At 56.6% G+C, this 23,257-nt stretch overlaps 1 protein-coding gene across 1 annotated transcript in view; it reads right to left on the minus strand.

The window, feature by feature from the left end:
* Window positions 1-14,359: 14,359 nt before the first annotated feature.
* QSOX1 (quiescin sulfhydryl oxidase 1) overlaps window positions 14,360-23,257 on the minus strand; it is a 34,853-nt gene continuing 25,955 nt past the window's right edge. The window contains exons 9-12 of the mRNA XM_045982816.1: window positions 22,730-22,852; window positions 21,802-21,949; window positions 18,190-18,369; window positions 14,360-16,232 (exon numbers count right to left, since the gene is read on the minus strand). Coding sequence (XP_045838772.1) covers window positions 15,472-16,232; window positions 18,190-18,369; window positions 21,802-21,949; window positions 22,730-22,852 — 1,212 coding nt within the window. The 3' untranslated portion in view covers window positions 14,360-15,471. The remainder of the gene's footprint in view (window positions 16,233-18,189; window positions 18,370-21,801; window positions 21,950-22,729; window positions 22,853-23,257) is intronic.

Consider the following 23,257-nt stretch of genomic DNA (forward strand, 5'->3'; position numbering starts at 1 on the left):
GTTTCTCGGCTTCTGTGGAGTGGGGGAGGGGTGGGATGACCCACGGGCTCCATTTGAAAATAACAGCAGGTGTCAAGGCTAATCTATAAAATAACCCCGTCATCATCTTGGCGAAAGACTTTTACTGGAGGAGCTTAACTCAGCGGTTTCTTCTCAGGATCTGACTTACAATAAAAAAATGTGGATGTGTTAGATGTGGGCTGAGGAGACCTGAGACAGGCCCGGGAGGCTCGTGGGGAGGAGCTGTGAGGAAGGGGCGGACTCCTGACGGGGAGCCGGGTGGTCGGCCTCATCGGTGCCTGCTGGAGTGCTGTCCACTCCGACCTCCATCTGCCGATGTGTGTAATGGGAGAGTAACGGTACCTGCGTGACAGCCTTGTCACCCAAGGGCTGTAGCCGTTAGCACAGGGCCTGGCACATAGAGAGTCCCCACTAACGACAACTCCCATCAGAGTGAAAGGACAAGGAGCTCGTCCCCTTTTGCCTCCCTCACTGCTTGGTCTCCTCTGTGCTCACAGCCCGTCCTGACCAGGAAGGGGCCTGCCCTTGGTCACCAAAGCTTTCTGCTTAAAAACACATGTCCCCAGAGAAGAGACCGGGACACTGTCACTCTGACCACTTTGGGTGGTCAAGGAAGAAATACTGAGAGCTTTGGGGGACAAAGGATTTCTCCAAGACCCCAGCCGAGGAAGTAATCCATGGAAAACACAAATTCTGGACTGATTCTTCATCAGAGTTTTATGGCTGTGAGAAGTTAAACTCTCTGAGCCTCTGTTTACTGGGCTGTTTACTGGGGATGATAATCCTCAGATTGTTCTCCTGAGAAGGGGTTCTGGGGGATTGTAGGGGACCCACCTCGAAAAGCTCCTAAGGCAAGTGCTCCGTGAACGCTCATTCTGTTTCCCAGCTCTTGCACACAGGGGCCCTCGGATTTAACACACAGGTCAATCCCTGGGGCGTTTGGTTTAAATACAAATTCTGATTCAGCAGGTCTGGGACCGGAGACTCTGCATTCCTAACACATCTCCAGGCCACGCTGACGCTGCCGACCCGTGGGCCACACCACGTGGGAATGCTCTAGGACTCGGCAGTCCAGGGTGGTGGCCGCTAGTTATGGATGCCTACTGAGGACCGACACCTGGCTGGTCAGAGAGCCGTTGTGCTAGAGAGGCCAATGACATACGGATTTTGGAGACTTCATCCAAAGGAAAGAATGTAAAATAGCTCATTAAGATTTTTTAAGTTTTATTACATGTGGAAATGATAATATTTTGGATATCTTAGATTAAATTAAGTCCAGTCTTAAATGCCCTTTTTTCTTTTATGGGCCTGGCCACCAGAAAATTGAAACTTACACAAGCGGCTGGCCCTGTATTTCTATTGGACTGTGCTATTCTAGGGCATTCAGATTGGGAAGGACTGCATGCCCACGTACACACACACGCAGACACACATAGACGCACACAGCAGTCCCTTTTCCTCCTAGCACCGAGCATAGTTTCTGGCACCAGGTAAGGGAGTAATAAGCACTTGCCAGGTAAGTGTGCTGGGAAGAAGCCCGCGAATGTAGCCCCGAAAGAGATGGGGCCCACACACTGATGAGGGGACCTCAGCTGCACGAGCCAGCAGGCGGGAGCTGAGCAGGTGCTTGGGCCTGAAGAATGACCGTCTCCCCCTTGCAGTTGACCCTGACCTGCCACCCATCCATTCTCCGTCAGCCTCAGCCCCACCCTCCGCTCTTTCCAAGGCTTTGACGGCAAAGAAAAGAAAGAATTCTAGTGCTCCCTCCCCAGAGCTTGCCAGATAAAGAGGATAGTCATGGCATCGCCGGGAGTCCAGGGACCAAGCCCTCTGTACCACACAGGCTTCCTGCCTTCCCTGAAAGCCACCTCCGCTAGCCTGTCCCCCTTCCTGCTTGGGGATGGGGGTATGAAAGCCCAGGAGCACGGGGCACAGGCAAGACATGAACTTGCACAGACCTTCCTGAACCCCTGTCACAGCCCAAGGGGCTCTCAGAGAAAGAGATGGACAGTAGCTTCTGAAGATGATCCTCCTGCCCCCCGCCCATGTCCACCCTAGAATTAGCAGGAAAGAGGAAAGGACAACTCAGTCCAGATTCCCACATCTTTTATGCTCCCAATGACCAGCGTCAGGTTTCAGGGCACTGCAGGGTGAGAGCTGGGAGTATGGAGTGTCTGGAGGGAACATCGGCCCCAGGAAAGGCTCTAGTGAGCCAGAGGGTAATCTTAGGACACCCAGGAGCTGGGCTCTGCCCCAACCGCATGGCGCTGAGCTGATTTCTGCCCTCTCCATGGGGCACCGAGTTGTGTACATGAGGCCCACACCATTCCTCTTCCTCCCATGCCCTCCTCCTCCTCCTCCCGACGTTTCCCCCTCCAAACTTCTGACACGGAGCAGGACAAAGAGAATTCTCGAAGCATGTTAACTTACCAGAGGTCAGGGGACGGATCTGCCTTCATGGTGAGGCTTTGGAGGCTGAGAGTGGCTGTTGTCGCTGCATGTGGGCAGCTCACTAGAAAGTCAGGAGAGTGTCTGGGAGGGGAGCTAGCAGCCCCCTCTGGAGAAGGGGCTCAGGAGGTGGGACAGGGGCTGTTCCACAGGAGGAGGCCAAATGGATGGATTTGGACAGAGCCCGAGGAGGCCCCTCTCCTCTTTTCTCTAGAGAAGGTGCTCTGCTCCCCCCCGGAAGCTGGGGAAATAAGGGTTTGTCTGGGGGAGGGTAGCAGAGGGGGCTGGAGACCGCCTCAGAGAAAATTAAATTGCACTTGAGGGCAAATTCTATTAGGGAATAGAGCCTGTCTCTCAACAGCCTGCGTCCATTTAGGTGATTAGCTCAGCCCAGCACCTCCGCCCCACAGCCTGGTGAGTTCTGCTGGGGGAGCCAGGCTCGTGGCCTCTGGGGACCCAGCTGCCCCTGCTCCCCGCTCCTGCCCCCCAGACAACCCTGGGAGGACCCTTCCCTCATCACTCCCAGACCCCACTCTCTTTGAAAGTGGTCACGAGCACCCAGTGTCTACCCTGAAGGTCCTGGGCAATGGGGGTGTCCTGGGACAGACACGGAGATCAGGGGCAGGCAACACCAGAGAGAACGGAGCCAGGACTTCCTCTGATGAGAGAGAGCCCACCGGGCACCAGGCTGGACAGCAGGCTGGAAAGCAGGAAGGATCTGGGTAGGGGGAGAAGAGAGAAGAGAGAAGGAGGCCTCGTGAGTGAATGGGCAAGAATGAAAGCAGGGAAAGGGCAGGAGGCAGGGTTCGAATCAGCAGAATTTGGAAGTAGGTACAGAGAAATATAAGTGGCTGATATTTGGAGAATGTCAGATGGGATGATAAGTTAATAGAGTGTAATGGTAAATGGTATCATGAATTCATCTGTAAAATGGGCATGATCATAATAAGTTGTACCTTACAGGGCCGTGGTGCCACTTCAGCAAGCTTTGAGGCTTATGATTAGCTATTGGTGCTGCGTTCATACACTTGAGGATGGATCCAAGCTTTGGCAGGAGGGTCTAGATCTGAGGGACCACTGGGGAGGCCCACTTACCAGCCCCCAATCTCCTAGCCCCCTTGGCATCACAGGTCCCTACTTCACGGGCCAGTCTCAACTGGCTGGACCCACTCCCAGACCCTGTTGGACACCTGCCCATGGCGATGGTCCCTTCTCTCCTTCGTATTGACCAGTGATAGAATTTGCTTGATTTCCCTCAGTTTCCGGCTACACAATTATTTCATTTGTTTAATAAAACTTCATTAAGCACCTGAAATGTATCTTGAAGAGAATGGTGCCGAGTTTCTAGAACATGGAGAAATGGGTACCGAAAACCCGTAATGGGGCGTAAAGCATTGTCTCTGACCTGTGGCACGAGTTCTTCTAGTGTCTGTGAACCCCCTCTTCCGGGCTCTTCCACGGCCCACCCAAGTGCCCTGGGACGCAGAATTCCAGTCCCAAGTGAGCTTAACCTTTAAACCAAGGATTAGGCAGTGTATTTATGTAGCTGGGTGGTTGTACCAGGCCACATAGCGAGGGATTTGTGTTCTGTGGGGCTGCTCAGAAGGGGAAGGCCCTGAGGGAGGGAAAGAGAAAGTGTGTGGCATGCTGGGGACAGGGAAGTTCCCAGCCCGGAGACTGCAGGCAGGGTCCTGAAGAGGGAAGCCCAGAGCCTTCTGCCAAGCCCTCCAGCCTGTCGGGGCTGCTCCTGACCAGAGATGGGCTCCAGGGAGCCTCTACCCAAACTCTGCCCCTTGCCCACCTGCCAGAGTGACAGTTTAGCATCTGAAGGCACTTGGTGAGTCCTGGGAACCAGCTGGTGTCACAGAGAGCCTGGGGGCTGTTGTCTGTCTCCCAAAGGCCAGGCTTCCTGGCCTCAGACACCCCGGTAGCGTTGACAACGCCCCTAATTCCCAAGAACATCCTCTTCTCATTTCCCCCCTTCACTAAGGAGGGGCAGGCTTCCCCGTAGGATTCCTACAGTCTTTGTAACAGGAACATCCCTGAAAACATGGCCCTGACTGGACTGGCTGCCATGAAGTCTCTCCCCCTTTCTCACCTCCCTGCTGACAGGAAAGAACCAGTCTTCTTTACCATTACGCTTCCAGCTCCCAGGACAGGGCCCAGCCCATTCTGGCCTCTCGCGGCTCTGTAGGTATGTGCCCCGTGAATGGGTGAGGGAAGGAGGAAGGGAGTTCATGTCACCCACTGCGACAGCCCAGGAACGGGAGAAGCCTGAGCATGTTTTCCTTGGGCCGGCCGGGAGGCCCTAAGCAGCTGCTCCCCAGCCCCGAGCCCGTCAGTGGCCCTGTCAGGCCTGGTTAGGCTGGCGGACGCATTATCGGTGTGGCCGGGGGCTGGATCCCCATGGTTACAGCTGTCAGGGCCCAGCTTACCTCTCACCCCTAATGGGTCCTGGCTTTTTATGGACTTCCTGCTCTCCCTCGGAGCTCTGCAGACTTTATTACATGGGCCTGGGGTCCCTGTGATGAGTTAAAGAAGAAGGGGAAAGCCTGGGCAGGTGACCTGGACACGGAGGCCACACCAGCCTCCTGCTTCAGCCCCTGTCACGGCGGGGAGGCTGGGAGGCTCCCACCTGCAAACCCTCCAATGGCTTCTGCAGCCCCCAGGTGCAAGCCGCTCCTCTCCCCCTGTCCCAGTGCAGGGGCCCCTGCTCAGGCTCACCTCCAGCGCCCACACCCCGGATGCCTCCAGCAGCAGGGAACCACGTCCTCAGACTGGAAGCGACTGAGAGGACTGACAGCCCAGGCCCTGCCCCTGCCCCTGCCCCTGCCCCTGCAGAACCTGGTCTGTGCACCCCTGCAAGGCAGGCATCAGGCCTCGGGCTGAACACAGCTGAGGGCCGGGGCTTGCTCTTTTCAGAGGCACTCAGGGCCATTTCCAGGCCATTTCTGCAGGGGACTGTTACAGTTCCCACAAAGTCTGCCTTTGAATAAATGTGGTCACAAGTGTGATCTCGCTGGGGTGTGTGTGTGTGTGTGTGTGTGTGTGTGTGTGTGTGCATGTGGGTGCCTGCTTTATTAGTGCTTACATTGTTTTTTCAAATGACTTTCAAAATGACTTTAGCATCTGGAATTATTTGCTTTTCCACCATTTCCTTAACCTGCAATGATAGGAGTAAGGGGTGATCTCCACCGTTAGATCTTGGCTTTTCCCAAGGGGCTCACTGATGTGTCACTGAATTTTAGGTTGTTGACTGTTTCCTGAAAACACGAAAATGAATTGCTCTCAAAGATTTAGTGACAATTCGGGTGATCCCGCCCTTGAAGACTATCCACAGCAGGCCACATTCTCACCCCTAAAGTAGACCTTTGGGGTTTTACCAGCCAGAAAAGGCCACGTGATAGTGTGCAACACAGGTGATCCTAATGAACCACCTCTCTGGTATATGTAACCTTGTGCAGTGCCCTCCCCTGGACTCTGGACTGGGTCTGTGACTTACTTTAACCACCAGAATGCGGGGAGGGGGATGGTGACTGTGCCAGTTTCAGCATGAAGCTTTGAGAGGATATGGCCTTTTCAGGGCAGGATGGGGGGGCGTGGTGGTCGCTTATCCATGTAAGATGTTCTACTACCCTGCCGGCTAGACCACATGCCAAAAAGCTCACCAAAAAGTTCTACCAATGTACAGATCTTATGGTGCTTCCGAGAACCTAAATTAAAAAAAAAAAAAAAAAAACCACCTAAAACACATTTTAGTATTTTTCCTCTCCCGATGTAGTTGAGCGCCTCTGGAGCACACGGACCGGAGTCAGCCTGGGACAGAGAGGAGGAGCTGGGTCCTAGCAAAGTCAGGAAGTGTTTTACTTTCTGTTGGGAAAGGAGGACGTATTTTCACACATCGGCCACTATTGGAGCAGCAAAGTTGCCAGAGACGCAGGGTGGAGAGGCTGCAGGGTTCACAGCCGGGTGGGGTGGGGGGCCCGCATTCCAGAGTTCAGAACCTGTGGCCAGGTGGTCACCTTTAGCAAGGTGATGAGAGCAGCAAGACAGGAAAAAGATGGTGCTTACCGTGGCCATGGCGGCACAGGGAAGAGTTTGACTGCAGGGTGTGGCTCAAGGAGGGTCAGGAAGGCTTCTCGGAGGAGGTGACATTTGATCCCAGGCAGGCATTCCGTGGGGGAGGATTTCAGGTGGGAAGAAGAGCACACACAAAGGCCTGTGGATTGAGAGAGTTGAGACCTGACTACTCACGAGTCTTACAGTTCAGCCTGGGTGGGGCACCCCGGGGTGGCAGAGAGGTGGCTGGAGAGGCGAGCAGGCACAGCCAGATGGTTTAAGCCGCTGCCTTCGGCTCAGGTCATGATCTCGGGGTCCTGGGATCGAGTCCCTCATCGGGCTCTCTGCTCAGCGGGGAGCCTGCTTCCCTCTCATTCTCTCTCTGCCTGCCTCTCTGCCTGCTTGTGATCTCTCTCTGTCAAATAAATAAATAAAATCTTTAAAAAAAAAAAAAAGAACACTAAGCCCTTGCTTGCTATCGGCTGAGAACTGGGACCTCAGACCTCGACTTCTCAGCCCCAGGAACATCGTCCTAAAAACTCCCTGAGGAGCACCTGAAGGGCTAAGCTGGTAAGAGTATCTGACTCCTGGTTTCGGCTCAGGTTGTGATCTCAGGGTTGTGAGATCGAGCCCGGCATCTGGCTGGGTGTTCAGCGCAGTCTACTTGTCCCTCTCCCTCTGCTCCTTCCCTGCGCTCTGTTTCTTTCTCTCTCATAGATAAATAAAGTCTTCTAAAAAAAATAAAAATAAGTTAAAAAAATAAATAAATACCTGAACCTGTGCCCTCTAACAGCCCACCAACCCCTGTTGCCCGCAGAGTCCAGTCCAGACTTCCGGGCTGTTCCTTCAGTCCCCTGCTTAGGCCACATCCCACCCACTCATCCCCAGGGCTTTCCCTCTCTTTTCCTCCCCCACGCCTTTCCCCCATGCTCCTTTCCTAGCGAACCCCGGCTCTCCTTGCCTGCTCCCTCCCCATCCTGAAGAGGAGGTGGGCCCTGGGACTCCACAGCCCCCCAGCCATTCTGTGGAGCTTCTAGGAGGCTGAAGTGTAACGGAACCGTTCTCTGGTGGGTCTCCCCTTCTGGACTCCACATTCCTTGAGGGCAGGGCACCTTCATAAATATTTGCTATGCAGTTACTGCCCCTCAGAGAAGCCCCCTCAAGGCTTTCCTCTGGAGAGGAGCCAAAGTGTCAGGAGCAGCACCTCCGTGGGAGACACTTAGTTCCAGTCTGAAGTGTCCATAACTGTGGCCTGAGGTAGCAAGCCCCCCCACCCCAAAACACATGCACAACATCGTTCCAGTCTGTGTCGTCACAGAAACGGGACCGCGGTGACAGGAAGTGTTGCTCAGGCCACAGGCTGGACACAGAAAGGAATTCTCCCCCGGAGAAGCAGAATTAGCGCCAAGCTCCCCCCCCCCCCCCCCCCCCCCCCCCCCCCCCCCCCCCGGGGCCTAGAGGTGACAGCTTCCTTCAGGCTGGTAATCGGCCGTGAAGGCTGCATTTCACACTTGCCACTCTGGAACAGGCCTGCAGGGACTTGCTCCTGCCGAGTGAAAAGTGGAACTCGTCAGGGTAATTTGTCCATTTTACCACACACGTTTCAGGGCTGGTGCTGGTGGTCTGGCCCGTGACTGGCCGTGAATGAAACTGGTCTCCGGGAGCCCCTGGCGCTCGGCTGGGAGAGGGCTGGGAGGGCCACCCAGCTCACCCGTCACTGTCCTGCTGTGCCATCGAATTCTCCACCTCAGTGCCCCACCCCCCAGCACTGAGACCCCCTGCCAGCCCTCCCTGACGGGGTCCTCCTCGGCAGGTCTACACCCGATGAGGATGGGTGACGAGCACAGGGGGGGTTTTAGACACCGCAAATACCTCTTCTCAGCCTGTCAACTCCGCTCACTCGCCTGCAGTGTCCTCCACCAAACAGAAACTCTTCCTTATAGTTTAAGAAATCTGGCTCCTGGGGCGCCTGGGTGGTTCAGTTGGTTAAGCATCTGCCTTTGGCTCAGTTCATAATCCTAGAATCCTGGGATCGAGTCCCGCATCCGCTTCTCCCTCTGCCTGCTGCTCCCCCTGCTTGTGCTCTCTCTCTGACAAATACATAAATAAAATCTTTTAAAAAACAAAAAAGAAATCTGTTTCTATTTCATCTTGTAGCTTGTGCTCTTTGGTTCTTTTTTATTTTTTTTTAAGATTTTATTTATTTGACAGATCACAAGTAGGTGGAGAGGCAGGCAGAGAGAGAGAGGGGGAAACAGGGTCCCCGCTGAGCAGGGCTTGATGTGGGGCTTGATGCGGCCTCTATCCCAGGAGATCTCAGGAGATCATGACCTGAGCTGAAGGCAGAGGCTTAACCCACTGAGCCACCCAGGCGCCCCGTGCTCTTTGGTTCTTAAGAAGTGATTCCCTCCCTATGTTGCAATGATGTGCTCCCGCACGTTCTTTTACTAGCTTTGTAACTTTTAATCTTTCACCGTTAGGGTTTAAATCCATCAGGGCTCATTCTTGGTATGGGCAGAGGTCCTGTTTCCTTTTCCTCCATTAGTGAGGCCATCAGTTCCTATGGTAAACATCACACTTAAAAAAGTTCTCATGGGGCGCCTGGGTGGCTCAGTGGGTTAAGCCTCTGCCTTCCACTCAGGTCATGATCTCAGGGTCCTGGGATGGAGCCCCGCGTTGGGCTCTCTGCTCAGCAGGGAACCTGCTTCCTCCTCTCTCTCTCTCTCTCTGCCTACTTGTGATCTCTTTGTCAAATAAATAAATAAAATCTTAAAAAAAAAAAGTTCTCTTAAGGCAAGTCCTCGACTTTACTCTCTTTTTTCCCCTCAAACTGCCTTAGTGACCCATGGATCTTTAATTACCTATATATATTTTAGAATAAGGTTGCCGAGTTCTACCGAAAAAATCCATCTGGATTTTTGATTGGTGTTATACTGAATTTCAGGTTAGTATGAAATGAACTTTTCTCTCTACGGTGTTGATCTGCCCATCCATAACCACAGACCATCTCTCAGTTTCGTGAGGTCTCTATGTCCTAAATAAGAAAGTCCGGTTTCTTTTCTCCGCGGCATTATCACTCTGGGACATCCTTGTTCATTTATTTCTTTACTTGATTGGAGTCTGTCTCTTCATAGCATCTCATCACAAAATGGCATCAGAGATCCTTCCTTTACTCTTCCTTGTGTTCCCAGCACCTGGATGTCCCTGACCCTATTTTGCTGCTGGAAAAGAACAGAGTTGGGAAAAGTTGAGCTTCCTGCGGTGGCAGAGGGAGCCAGTTTGCCCCTGGCTAAGACAAGCCAGAGAGGCCTCCTGGGGTCCCTGGGGGGAGGCGTGTTGCTAAACCAAGGGGTGTGGGCTCTCTCCCTGTAGACCACAGGGGAGCTGGGCACAGGAAAGAGGAGAGAATGCCTCACAGGAAGGGCAAGAGGAGCTTCCAGGCCTGGAGGAGTGAGGGGAACTCCGGGCTGGCCAAGAGAGGGACCTGGCTTGCAGAGAAAGCCTTGGTCGGGAGCCTGAGATGTGCAGGGAAGCAAGTCAGCGGTGTGGGAAGCTGTGTCTGGAGCTCAGAGGGGAGACCCGGATGGGGCTAGAGCTGGGTGCGTCCCAGAGACAGGACACTGCATGGGTTGGCCTTCCCTGTCTGTGACAAGAGAGCGTGAATGAAATCTTCTTTTTTAAAAATTATCTGTTGTCTTTTCTTTTCTTTTTTTAAGATTTTATTTATTTATTTAACAGAGAGAGAGACATCGAGAGGGAACATAAGCAGGGGGAGTAGGAGAGGGAGAAGCAGGCTTCTCGCTGAGCAGAGAGCCCAATGCGGGGCTTGATCCCAGGATCCTGGGATCATGACTTGAGCTGAAGGCAGACACTTAATCAACAGAGCCACCCAGGTGACCTACAATAGAAGTTCAAAATCTTTGAATCCTGTTTCTTTTCCTTCTTATTCTTTGTTTTCAAAAGAAATGTATTTATTGCAAAAATTCAAGAGGGTATTTAAGTATTTAGGTCAGAGCCAGGACTAGGGTGAAGTTATGGAGACACCCAAGTTCCCCAATTTGAGGTGTCACTGTCAAGCATCAATCCCGAAGATAAGGGTCTCCCTCAGTTTTGTTCTGCTCACCTCGCTCTAGTCGCAGCCCTGGTTCCAGGCAGCCCTAACCTCACTTTCTAGATATAACCACTGGTCAGAGTTTGATGGATCCTCTTCCAGGCTTTCTATAGACAAACATTAACATTTATATATCTGTATGTAACTATATATATTTTGTAAGATTTTATTTTATTTTTATTTTTTAAAGATTTCTTTATGTATTGTAGAAAGTTAGAAGATAGATAGAGCGAGCATGAAGGGTGGGAGGGGGGGAGGGAGAGAGAGAATTGTAAGCAGGTTCCAAGCTCAGCAAGAATCCCGACACAGGGCTTGATTCCACAACCCAGGCAGAGGTGAAGCCTGGAGAGAAGGGGCCAGGGAGGGGGAGCAGAGAGAAGGGGTCACCAGCCACCCCCCCCCGGAGGCGCTCACCGGCGGGTGCTTTCTTCCAGATTTCTTCCAGAGCAGAGACCAAGGCTTGGGCTGGGGTGGGAGGGTGGGAGGCCTGAGTGCTGTGAACGGAGTCGCTGCGGGAACTGGGATCCCAAGGGCACGGGGCGACTCGCTGTGGAAGAGCTCGCACCGCTGGGGGCCAGGCAGGAGGGGGGCTACGCCCCATGGCAGGAGAGAGAGAGGAAGGAGAGTTGTTCTCCCTTCCGGGTGTGAAGGACCCCCCAGGACGGCAGAGGAAGGGAGAAGGCAAGTGTGAGGGACTGTTGAGGCGAGGCTGGAAAAGCCAAGAGAAGCCAGGGCCCTGCGCTGTCGTGGGGGGACGCAGAGCCAGGCCTGAGGAGGAGGCAAGCCAGACACGGGGCATCAGGGCTGGAAATGAAATTGTTCTTCTTGGAGTCCGGTTGCGTTCTTAAAGCTGTGTGGATGAGAATGGGGGAAAGCTTACCCACCTGCCTCAGCAGCAGCCTCTGCCCTCATAGGAGGTTGGCCCTGAAATGAGGTGATGGGGAAGGAGAGGGACGTGAGGGAGGGGTCCTTGGGCTTGCCCTGGAGCTGGCTCAGGGAGGCGATCCTGGAGGGACTCAGGCAGTGCGGGGGGTGGCAGAGGACCCCTGTGGGGTGAAGGGTGCAGGCGGGTATGCGTGAGCTTTCCCTTCTCACAGTCGTCGTGGGCTTCCAGGAGGATACAGATCATAGAAGCTGTGATTTCCCTTGGCTGGGAGTCCTTTCTGGATGGTTCTGAAGAGACAAGCCCCTCACTGAGCTGACAAGAAATCAGCTGAAATCACTATCAGAGACATAAAGGCACCTTAGGGACCATGAAGCTTCGTCTGAGGCCTTCACCTTAGACGTGAGGAGGCCGAGACCCAAGAGATGAATGGTTCACCCAACATCCGACGCAGCTGGTTAGTGGCCAAGCCGAAGGAATGAGCCAGGTCTCCTCCTCCTTCCGCTGCTGGTGACTTTCTCCAGGGCCAAGACTGTGTGGGTCCCCTGGAGCCCGTTCCTCACCCCCACACCTAGGGAACGATGTGCTGCCCCAGCCCCTACCCCTACCCCATGCCAAGGCTGCCAGGCTGGAGAGGGGCCACCCACAGGGACCTCACCAGCCTGGAGGTGACTTCTGAGCAAAGCAGCCCCTGGGCTTACGGTCGCCTCCCCCCAACTTCCTGGCTTCTCATCCTTCAGGTCTCCAGGAAGCCCCCCGCCCCCCCTGCCAGGCCCACCTGCTGGTCCCACCTTCAGAGCGCTGAGCACACTCTCTCCTCTCCTCCTCTAGCGAGGAAGCCCCACACCAGCGGGCACCTCTCTTCCCTGTCTCCCCAGCTCTAGCCCAGTGCAGCACCAAGAACACACTTATATTTATTTAAAAAGATTTATTTTGAATGAGAGCGCGAAAAAGAGAGAGAGAGAGAGAGAATGCGGGGGAGGGGCAGAGGGAGAGGAAGAGCGAATCCTCAAGCAGACGCCCCCTGGGTCTCAAGACCCTGAGCCGAAGTCTACTGAGCCACCCAGGTGCCTCTTAAATTTTTTTTTTCTAAAGATTTTATTTATTTACCTGAGATAGAGGGAGTGAGAGAGAGAGCACAAGTGGGCATAGAAGCAGGGGGAGGAGAAGCAGGCTCTCCACTGGGCGGGGAGCCGGATGTGGGACTCGATCCCAGCATCCTGGGATCATGACCTGAGCTGAAGGCAGACACTTAACCCACTGAGCCACCCAGGCGCTCCTTAAATTTATTTTTTTTAACAAAATATTTTTTCTGCATTTTTATACTGAGAATTTCTTATATTCACTCTTTTTCTTTCTTGGACTTGGCACGTGCTTTCCCCTCGGCCTGTGATGCCTTTTTCCTCATTTTCCTCGCGAACACCCACTCTTTTGTCAAAAGCCAGCTCAGCTGCCTCCATCTTGAAGAAATCCTTCCTGAATGCTCAGTAGGGAGCATCCCAGACAGTGGGGGATTTCTCTGTCCAGCCGCAGAACAAGGAGCCTTTGCTTTCCAGGGCTCCCCTGAGGACGCTCTCCAGCATGGGAGCTCTCCCAGGATGCGGAGAACCATCGAGAACAGTAAGCAGATTTCAAGTCGCAGAAGCCTGGGCTTCCAGGCTGGCAGACAGGTTGGCGGGAGGGGACGGGCTGGTGGGCAAGCCAGTTTATGCCGCTGAGTGCGCCCTGGGGAAATCAAGGTGAAAGGCAGCAGCCCCACTAAGGAGGGGGCCCACCCTCGTTTATCAGTCAGAGTGGCTGGGACAGCCCAAGAAAGGTCTGGCTGTGAAGAGACCCACACCCACTGCCAGGGCCCTACGAGGGCCTGCCTCACTGAGCTGTAAGGGCTCTCTGTCCTTGACATGGTGTCAGGTCCCAGGCGGTAGAGGAGCTAGACGGGTGGTCTTGGCTCAGCACGCACTGGCCCTGGGACCTCTTTCTCCTTCTTGCAGGCCAGGGTCATCCTGCCCAGTGTGCTGTCCTGTGAGCCTCCCAGCCAGGCCCCGGTGGGGCAGGGGGAGAGGGGGCAGAGCCAGCTTAGGGGAATGGAGGGGACAGATGGAGGAGGGACACAGAGAGGGAACCTGCAGGCAGACAAGAGGCCTGCGGAGAGGCTCCAGGCTGGACTATCCGGCTAAAGAGGTAACACGGGGCTGACATAAGCAGGGCTGGTGGTGGCGGGGCGGGGGGGGGGGGGTTGACCCCTGCCTGTGCTCCTCATGCCAGCTGCCCTGGCAGAGGGAGCCTGCTTGGGATCCCACCTGCTCCACCCCGTGCCAAGGCCATCTGAGCTGAGTGAAGATGTCAAAGAGAAAACCCCAAATCGGATTGAGGCTCCCGCTCCCCCTTAATGAGGTTCATTACCAGCGGCTCTGAGCTTTGTAAAGCCTGCCAGGCCGGATTAGGGGCAGGCTCTCCAGTCCAGTTGCCTCCTCCCTGCGGAAGAGCGCAGGCCTGCTCTAGAGACGCGGGAGGGAGGCACAGGAGGGAGGCGTGGCTGTGGAGGGCTGGCCAGGTGCAGAGGAAGGTTCCCGGAGCAGAACCGAACTCTAGGGAAGCTGGGGGAACCGGAGGCAGACGTCCACCAAGTTCTGTCCCCTGGCACCCCTGGAGATAGAAGGGGCTTGGGCGTGAGGGCTCCGGGGACTGTGGAGGAGGGCCAGGGCACCTTGTCCCCTGCAGGGAGGGGGCTCCGCGAGCCAAGGGCCAGCACGTCTGGCTGGATCCCCACGGAGGCTGGATTCTGTGCATTCTGGACACGAAGTCTCCAAACAGCAACTTAAAGAACACACCAGGGCTTGCTTTAACAAAAATAATTTATTCCACAACCTTCCCAAGCAGTGGGGCAGAGTGGGAATCAAGCATGTGTACGGAGCCACCCTTCCCGCTGACCCTTTGAACCTCTACATGACGGGAGGTAGACCTTCAGGAGAGAGGATACCCCCCTTACTCCAGCACCCTCCGCATTCAGAGACTAACATCTGTTTTGGAGGTCAAAATCAAGACAGCAGACCCGGCTCCAATAGGGGTGGAGTCCGCTGGGGAGGAGGCAAAGCGCATTTGAAGCAACCATCTTTTCCCTGAAGCTTCCCTCTCCCTCACAGCTAAGCCCAGAGCCAAGGCACTAAAGACACCAGCCCCCATCCCTAAGTCCCCTGCTAGCCCCTGCTAGCCCCTCTCAGGTCCCGCCAAGCTCTCCCTGGGCCATCACCCGTCCAAGTCCACACCAATGCCTGCAGCAGAGGTCTGTGGAAGGAGCCAGAAGCTCTCCTCCCTTCAATCCTGACCTCAAGCCTCACCTGGGAGACCAGCAGGACTCTCAGAAGCTTCCAGACCATCCTCTCCCCGAACCCAGAAGCAAGCCCCACCCTGGAGATCCGAGGGGCTGGAGGACACACAGGCCACAGAGGGCCAGAAGCAGTCCTTCCTTCTCTGCACAAAGGCCTCTTTGCATCCGGAAGGGAGCGGGATGGACGGAGCTCGGGAATACAGTGAGGAGTTCGGCTCTAGCCCACTAGGCTGGGAACTCTCCTCTGGATGGGGAACCCGGGGATCTTTAGCCTTGGCTTGCCCCAGTTTTTAGGGCCAAGACCAAGTGGAGACACGGAAGCTTCAGCGAGAACAAGGAGGGACTTCAAATAAGGTAAAAGAGAGGAATTTGGTGCTGAGCCTCCCAACCCCTCTGCCCAACGCTGCCCTCCCCTGCGCCGTCAGATGAACACAAGCCCTACCCATGCTTTCATGTCTATGGAACTTTCCTTCCCAGAAGGCCCAAGGAGGTCCATTGGAGCAACTGGTTTCTCTGGATTTCCCTGGACAAGGAACACAGGGAGAGGGGAGAGGGGCAGGGGCCTGGGAGAGCACCACAAGCGGCGGTTCCTGTCCCTGCGCCTTCCCCAGGTTGAATGGTTCAGGCTGCAGGGTGGCCAAAGTGGCCCTTCAGCGCCCTCATCCTGGCCCGGAAGTAGGTGTAGACGGCCAGGAGGCCCATGAAAGACAGCGAGTAGAGCCCCACACAGAGGCTGATGTCCAGGTGGGAGAAGTTCCCCTCTAGCACCTGCAGCCACTGGCCCTGGCCCCGCATGGGCCCCGCCTCTGGATCCCCCTCGGGGATGCTGGCCAGCTGCTTGGAGCTGCGGCCCACTCGCCGCAGCTCCGAAGGGGCTCTGGGGAGGCTCTTCTCAGCCAGGAACTCCGACAGCAGCGTGGCTCCCGTGTCTCCCCTGCTCACGTGCTGCCGCCCCTCGGGCTGCTCAGCCTCATCCCTCTGAAGCTCCGCTGCGTGCTCGGGGGACCCCTGCTCTGGCTCAGCCGCGGTCGCCCGGAAGCCAACGAGCACATCCTGGGGCTCACTCGCCCTGAGTCTCTCCATGGCAACGCCAGGAACAGCGGTTCCGAGGGACTCTGCGTCCGGGCCCGCCACCATCGCCACCTGCGCAGGACTCAGAGTGACATTTCTGGCTGCCATCCTCTGGGCGGCCATCCGGGGGCCCGGCCGAGAGGAATGTGTGTCCAGGACCACATTGCTGGGCGAGAAGTGGGTCTTGAGGAATCGCAGAGTATTGTTCAGGTCCCACACAGCCGTGCCCCGGAGCTCGTTGTGGCAGGCAGCGCAGAGCTCACGGGGCGGCCACTGCACCTTGGGGAAGTGGGGGTCCTCGCTGGCGGCCCCTGGGGAGGGAAACACACACGGGAAGCTGGTGAGCCCTCGGCCCACCTCGGAGCCCAGACCCCATTCCTCCCTCGGAACGCTCGCTTTCTCATCTGCTAGAAGGGCTCCCCACTGCCCTTGGAAATGACGCGTGCGCGGGAAGCCCCGTAAAACCTCGCCCAGGGCCCGTGGAGCCCAACAGCAGTGCTGGGGCCGCTCTGGCCACGGAGGACGCCACTTCCTCACTTGTATAACAAAGGGGAAAATGTGTGTGTGTGTGTGTGTGTGTTGAAGATTTTATTTACTTGACAGAGAGTGAGTGAGCACAAGAACGGGGAGCTGCAGAGGGAGAAGCAGACTCCCCGCTGAGCAAGAAGCCAGACTCCGGACTCGATCCCAGGACCCTGAGATCATGACCTGAGTTGAAGGCAGACGCTTAGCCGACTGAGCCACCCAGGCGTCCCGGAAAATGTTTTAAAACAAGAGCTTGTGGCACATGGTCACCCCACAGGTGTTCGTCCCACAGGTGTTCACCCCACAGGTGTTCATACCACAGGTGTTCATCCCACAGGTGTTCTCCTTCATGCCCCAGCGGCCCTGGGGGTAGGAGTCTGTGGGATTTCCTGCTGGGGGTGGGGCGGGGGGGACCTCCAAGGGGTGGGCATAGGGGCACCCGGGGGGCCTGGGTGGGGAGGAGGGCACTCGGGAGAGTCAGGAAGCTACCCTGACGGCTGACAGAGCAGGCACAGCCTGCGGCGGAGCCTGCCACTAGCCCCCGCCCAGGGTGGCCCGGGCACATCCGCCAGCCCAGACCTCTCGGAGGAGGCACCTCTCCCACAGGATTTCACAAGGGCAGAAAAAGGTGCTGGCCAGAATGAAGCAGTGGCAAGTGAAGTCAAAGACCGAATGGTTATTTTGGGGTGGGGACATCGAGTAGATTCCAAAGGTATCATGAGAAGCAGTAGTGACCAGCCTTGCCAAGTGAGCCCTCTTCCTAGTTTGATCTGGAAGGACCCGCCTGCAGAGGTCAGGGTTCTGGCTTCTTTTGGGCCTCTCCAGGAGAAGCCCCAGATCAAGCCTCCAGCAGCAGCTGGGTCCCTGGGGAAGCAGGGAGCCTGCCGAGGTCACGAGGCTGGAGGGTCAAAGGGAGCATGTGGCGGTGGGGGGTGGCAGGGAGGGAGGGGGTGAGAGGAGAGACAGGCTTGTGTCTTCCTTTCAAAGCCCACCAGGAGGCCCCAGGAGACAGCGGCCTGAACTGCCACCTGCTCCATTCAGCTCCTTTAACCTCCTGTGGCTGGGCTGGGCGGAAGGGGGTCAGTCGGCCACATGCTCTCCCCTCTCCCCACAGATAAGCCTGGGCTCCTGACTACAGATGGCCCCCTCCCCACCCACCCGCTTCTGGTCACTCTGGAGTCTGATGCTTCTGCCTGTTGGACACATCAGACTCCTGTGCCTGGGGAACAGAAAACACCGGAAGTGGGGACCCTCAGAAAACAAGGCCTCCCCCTATGGGAATCGGTCCATTTTTCCTAGGAAGGATGTGGTCTTTCCTTTCCAGCACTTTTCATTGCTAGACCCTTCCTAGTGGGTGGAAAAGCCCAGCTCTCTGCTTCCTGTTGGTGTGAGTAAGGAAGGGGACAACAGGCAAAGGCAGAACAGGGGAGGTAAGAGAGGGACCCCAAGAGTTCCGAGAAAGGGGCCCTGGTGCGGGGCAATGCATGAGCAGTGGCATTGGAAGACCACAGTCCTAGAGTGTCAAAGCCTCAGCTTCCTCATCTGGAAAATGGGTCCAAGGACACTGCCCTACCTCAGCAGGACAGGCAGAGCATGCGGAAGGGCTCTGTGCACAGTGAAACAAGGGGTATTACCTCAGGGGCAATGAGTGTCCCGCCTCCTACCTCTGGTGCAGGTCCCCAACCCCCCCACCTCCCTCTCCCTCTGTGGGTGACTCTGGCCGTGGAGGGGGCCCTTCCTTACCGGCGAGGCGATTGTTGACCTTGTTGTGGCTGGACCAGAGCCAGAGCACGGCGCTGTTCAGACTCTCCACCCGGTGCATGGAGTCGGCTGCCATCTGCTCGAAGTGGCTGGCGCAGTCTCGGCAGCCGAAGAAGAAGCGCACGTAGCTGCGGATGGCCTGGAGGACCTCCTGGGCCTTGGCTGCGGGCAGGAGAGGGCAGGAGAGGGCCGTTCCTGTCACGGGGGCTCACGGGCCGCCTGTGCCCGCCAGCCCCACCACTGCGCCTGCTGCAGGTCCACCTTCGGATGAAGGGCCTGCGGTCTCCTTGCACACCCGTCCGCCTTCCAGGGGTCACTCTAGAGTTGACCCCATCGCCTCCCAAAGCCCTAAATCCCAGTTTCCTTTCTCTGCCACTCATCCTGGTCCCTGTCACTGACTGACACTCTGGATAAACCCCAAACTCACTAGAAGGACGCTGAGGCTCTCTGAGACCCATCTGGAGAGGCAGGCCGGGGCCACACCACCCAGCACCCGCCCCTGCACCCCTCCCGCACCCAGCCCACTTTAGGCTTCCTGTTGCCTCAGGTACTGCCTCAGGGGTCCCCCTGCATCCAGCTCGGCACATCCCCCGCTTTGTCTCCATCTCCCCTTGCCTCCCACTCCCTCCCACGGGGCCCCCTGGCTGGGCATCAGCACCCACCTTTGAATACTCCCCTCACCTCCTTGCCCTGACCCTGGGCTCCCCGAGACATGTGTCTCTTAAACCCTCTTGTCTTCCACACGCCTCATTCGTCAGGCCTGGGGACCCTCCCTGCTGTGGGCTGCTGTCCTGCTGTCCTGTTGCAGGACCCTAGCTCCTCAGAACCGAACTCACGGTCCCACCCCTCCATTCTCTGGGACTCCCACACCCGCTCTGTGTCCTGCTCACGACCACTCCCCACGCCATCATTCCTGGTGACGTGAGCGGCCCCCAAGGCCAGGCCTCACCTCCCACCTCCTGGGCCTCCTCAGTGCTGCCTTCTCCCAGCCCAGCCACCACGGCCCCGCAGCTGTCTGCCCCTACCCTGTGCTCTGGAACCTCACCCCTTCTGGCTTCCTCAGGACTTCACCCCTGTACACATATATTCTTTTGTTGGTGCGTCACTGATTTCTCCCTTAATAGGACCAGTAAAGACAACTGCAATATAGACATCCCCTCTCTGACCCCAGTGCCTGCCCCGTTATCTCCAATTTCTGGCCTCTTAGTCTCTCTTCACCCCATCTAGCCAGGCCCTTCTCGCCGCTGCCCTGCCGCAGCCACACCTGCCAGAGAGCTCCGGGCCTGGCAGCCACCCCTCTCCCCCCCACCACAGGACTGCGGCCCCCGCCCGGCCACCTACACCCTCCTTCTTCCAACACGGTATTCGGAAATTGCAGTAGCTGCTCCTTCTCCGTCCCCTTCGCTGGCTCCTGCTCCTCGGCAGGGGCCAGGAGGCTGCACGCCCCAGAACCCAGGCCGCCGCGCCATCCTCTGCCCGCCCGGTCCCGAGGCTTTACCTATCACCTCCCCATGCTACTGCCCACAGGGTCGGGATCTCACCCCTGAGCCCCGGACTCACCCGTCTACAACTCCGTTCACACAGCTAGTGGGCACAGACCACGGAGTCCCCCACTGTCTACACCCTCCCATCTCTCAGCTCAGAGAACCATCGGCCACCAGATGCTCAGGCCCAACGGCTCTGGGGTCCATGCTGGGTCCCGGCTCCTGCATATGCTCTCCGTCTGGTCGGCCACGGCTCCTCTCAGCACCACCTTAAACATTCCCAAACGTGACCACGTCCTCTACATGCCACCTACCGCTCTGGCCTGGGCTACCGCCTCTCCCGGGCGCGTCCCACTCCTGCCGGGGGCAGCCCACCCTCCACCCAGCATCTCTCTAAGCATCGCCAGAGGCGTCTCACAGCGCTGACTGGGAAATCCCAACCCCTCCCCCGCTCAGACCACCAGGCCTGCGCCCCCCCCCCCCAACCTCCCCCACCCCGGGCTCTGCCACTGGCCTCCTTTTGGGGCTGAAAACGCCAGATTTGTTCTTGGCACCTGTTACTCCTTGGCCTGTGTCACGGGCCGTACTGTGTCCACCCGCACTCACACGTCGCGCACGTCAGAAAGTGACTGTATTTGGACAAAGAGTCTAAAGAACCAATTAAGGTCAAATGAGGTCGCGAGGGTGGGCTCTAAGCCACAGGACCGGTGTCCTTATAAGAAGAGGCAATCTGGACACAGCACACACCCAGGGCAGACCACACGCACGCTCAGGCAGAAGACGGCCGTCTACAAGCCAAGGAGAGGTCCCGGCAGACACCGGCCCTCCTGACCCTGGACCGCCAGCCTCAGGAACTGGAGAAAATAAGTTTCTCTTGGGGAGGCACCCCAGTGTGTAGCACTTTGTCGGGGCAGCCTGGAAACCTCTCTTCCCAGCCGGGGGTCCGTGCAGGGCCACCTCCTCAGGGAAGCCTCCCGGAGCCACAAGGCCCCGCTCCTTCGTCCCTCTTCCACGCCCCCTAGTGTGTCTTCTTCAGGACACGCATCACCGTACCCAGACGAGGGACCTGTAAGGTCACTGCCTGTCTCCGGCCCCTGCAATGCTGTCCCCTGAGGCAGGGATTTCTGTCTTGTGCACCACCCGACCCAATCTGGGGCTGACGGACTGGTCCTCTAATCCCCTCTGCCTCTACTGGGACGCTCTCCTCCCTCGCTCAGCTCCTGCTCCTCCATCCGGTCCAGCTTACCTCCCCCTGCCCCTCCTCACTGCACGAAGCCTTCCTCCCTCTCCCTGCATGCCCCCTCCCTGGCTCAGAGCCTTGGCCCGCTGCACAGCAGCTCTCTGCCCCCTGCCCCTTGCCCCCAGAGAGCAGGGTGCTTTCCGGCCCACCGACGCCTCCTCCAGGCTGACCCCCGAGGTCTAACCCTCAGTCAGTGGGGAATGAACTGGACACCTGTCCTTTGGTCGTGAGGTAAAGGTATGAGGCAGAGTGAGTGGCAGAGGGCAGCCACATGGTTTGAGGAGCGAATAGGGCACAAGGGGCAATGTGTTTCCCCAGCCTTCCTTAGAAAACGATTTTTCAGGGGTGCTTGGGTGGCTCAGTTGGTTAAGTGTCCAACTTGATTTCATCTCAGGTCACGATCTCAGGGTTGCGAGACAGAGACCCCATTGGGCTCTGTCTGCTTAAGGTTCTCTCTCTCCCTCTCCTCTGCCCCTTCCCCTCCCCAGCTTGCAAATTCCCTCTCTAAAAAAAAAGAATGATTTTTCCGTGGGAAACAATAAAATTGTTCAAAGTATGTAGTATCAGCCATGTAGACTGACACAGACAAAATTGCTGGTTTTATAGGAGTATAGGAAATAGAACCACAAATTTTTCACAAAGTTCTATAAACAAAGCAAGCTCATGGTTCCAAGAAAGCCAGAAGAATCTTCCGCCCCCGAGCTTGCACAGGGCACCACCCCGGGGCTGGGGACAGGAATGGGGGACAAGGGGCGGTCCACGTCCTCCCCGTCCTGTTTCTGGGCTGAGTGCACGTGGCCAGCTGCAAATGCAGAACCAGCTACATAAGCCTGTGGAGGGCCGGGCTGGGGGCACAGGCTTTGGGCTCACCTGTCTCCTGGGAGTGGTCGAAATTGTGCCGAGCTGCTTGCACCGTCAGGAAATGGAAGAGGATCCACAGGGAACAGGGAAAGCCCCGGAAATGTGGCTCACTCCCCTGGCAGCCAACCCAGTTCACCTTCTCGGCAATCACAGTGCCCTGAGAACACACACGTGCACGAGAGCGTACATGGGGAAGAAAGAGAGTGGGATGGGCAGTGAGAGGAAAGAAGCTTCCAGGAGACTGAAACGTCAGCACACAGCCCTGAGACGAGTGAAGTCCCTCTCCAGTTCACCACCAGGAAGGTGGCATCTCCCTTCCACCCATCAAAGGAGCAGCAGATTTGAAAAGCTGTGACACAGACTGAGTCACAGAAAGTCCTTATTCTAGCTTCAACTTCCCCATCTGTAAAATGAGGGGTTTGACCTCTGAGGTCCCTTCGAGCTCTGGCATCCAACACACTTGTACAGCTGGGTGTCTCTGCTGGCTGCACTGGGCCAGCTCTGCACAGAGCGGAAGCACAGGAGCCCGGACACGTGTCCCCGGAGAGGGCCAGTTGGGCCTCGTGAGGGGCCCGATGTGCCTGCTGGTAGCACCAGCGACAAATTTGCTCACACTCGGTCTTAAATCCCAGCCCGACCACCTACTGGCTTGATGATCTTAGAGAGTTACTTAACCTCTCTTAACCTCAGCTTCTCCATCTGCTAAATGGGGAGAAGAGCTACCTTCCGCCCACGCTGGGAAGATAAGATGGGATGTGCACGCAGCCGGCTCAGTAAGGAGCGGTTTATTCATTATTGCTGGAAGGGCCCAACCGAGATCCTGGACTCCTTCCAGAATGCAAGTGGATGAAGGAGGGCAGAGGCCACAGGGTTAACCCCTTCTATCCCCACAGTCACTGAGGACAGGGAGAAGGTCTTCGGTTGCCCCCAGACTCACCTCCTTCCTGTTGTCCAGGGCAGCTTTAAAGAAACCGTACGGAATTTTCTTTCTCTGCTGCCTCTTGAGCCAGTCATTTATGGAATGCAGGAAGTTCTGGACTAAGGGCTGGCCAGGGAAGTGCTGTGGGAGGCAGAAGGAGAAGCTGGGGCAGGAAAAGCAATTCCCGGAGCAGTCCCACAGAGGGGAGGGGATTACACAGAGGTGAGCCGGGGCAGTTTCCTGAAATGCTTCTAAACCAGGAGGAAAACATTCTTCCTCAGACACAAATGCGGTTCTTCGTTATCTTTGCTCTGGGGCACCTGGCAAGGTGAGGGAAGGGGTGGGGAGAGGACAGAGCTCTAAGCGAGGCTCAGCCCTCAGGCCTGCCTCTCTCAAGGTTGACCCTGACCCCACACTGCCCCTGGGAGGAAGGCTGAGCACCTGGCAACCTGGACCACAGGGTCCTCTCTGTGGGCGATCTTCTGACAGACCAGCTGACTGCCTGCCGGGCGAGGCTGGCCAACAGCCTTTCATCTGTATTCCATG

Source organism: Meles meles, chromosome 17 (genome assembly GCF_922984935.1).
Source record: "Meles meles chromosome 17, mMelMel3.1 paternal haplotype, whole genome shotgun sequence".
In the NCBI taxonomy this organism is placed as follows: Eukaryota; Metazoa; Chordata; class Mammalia; order Carnivora; family Mustelidae; genus Meles; species Meles meles.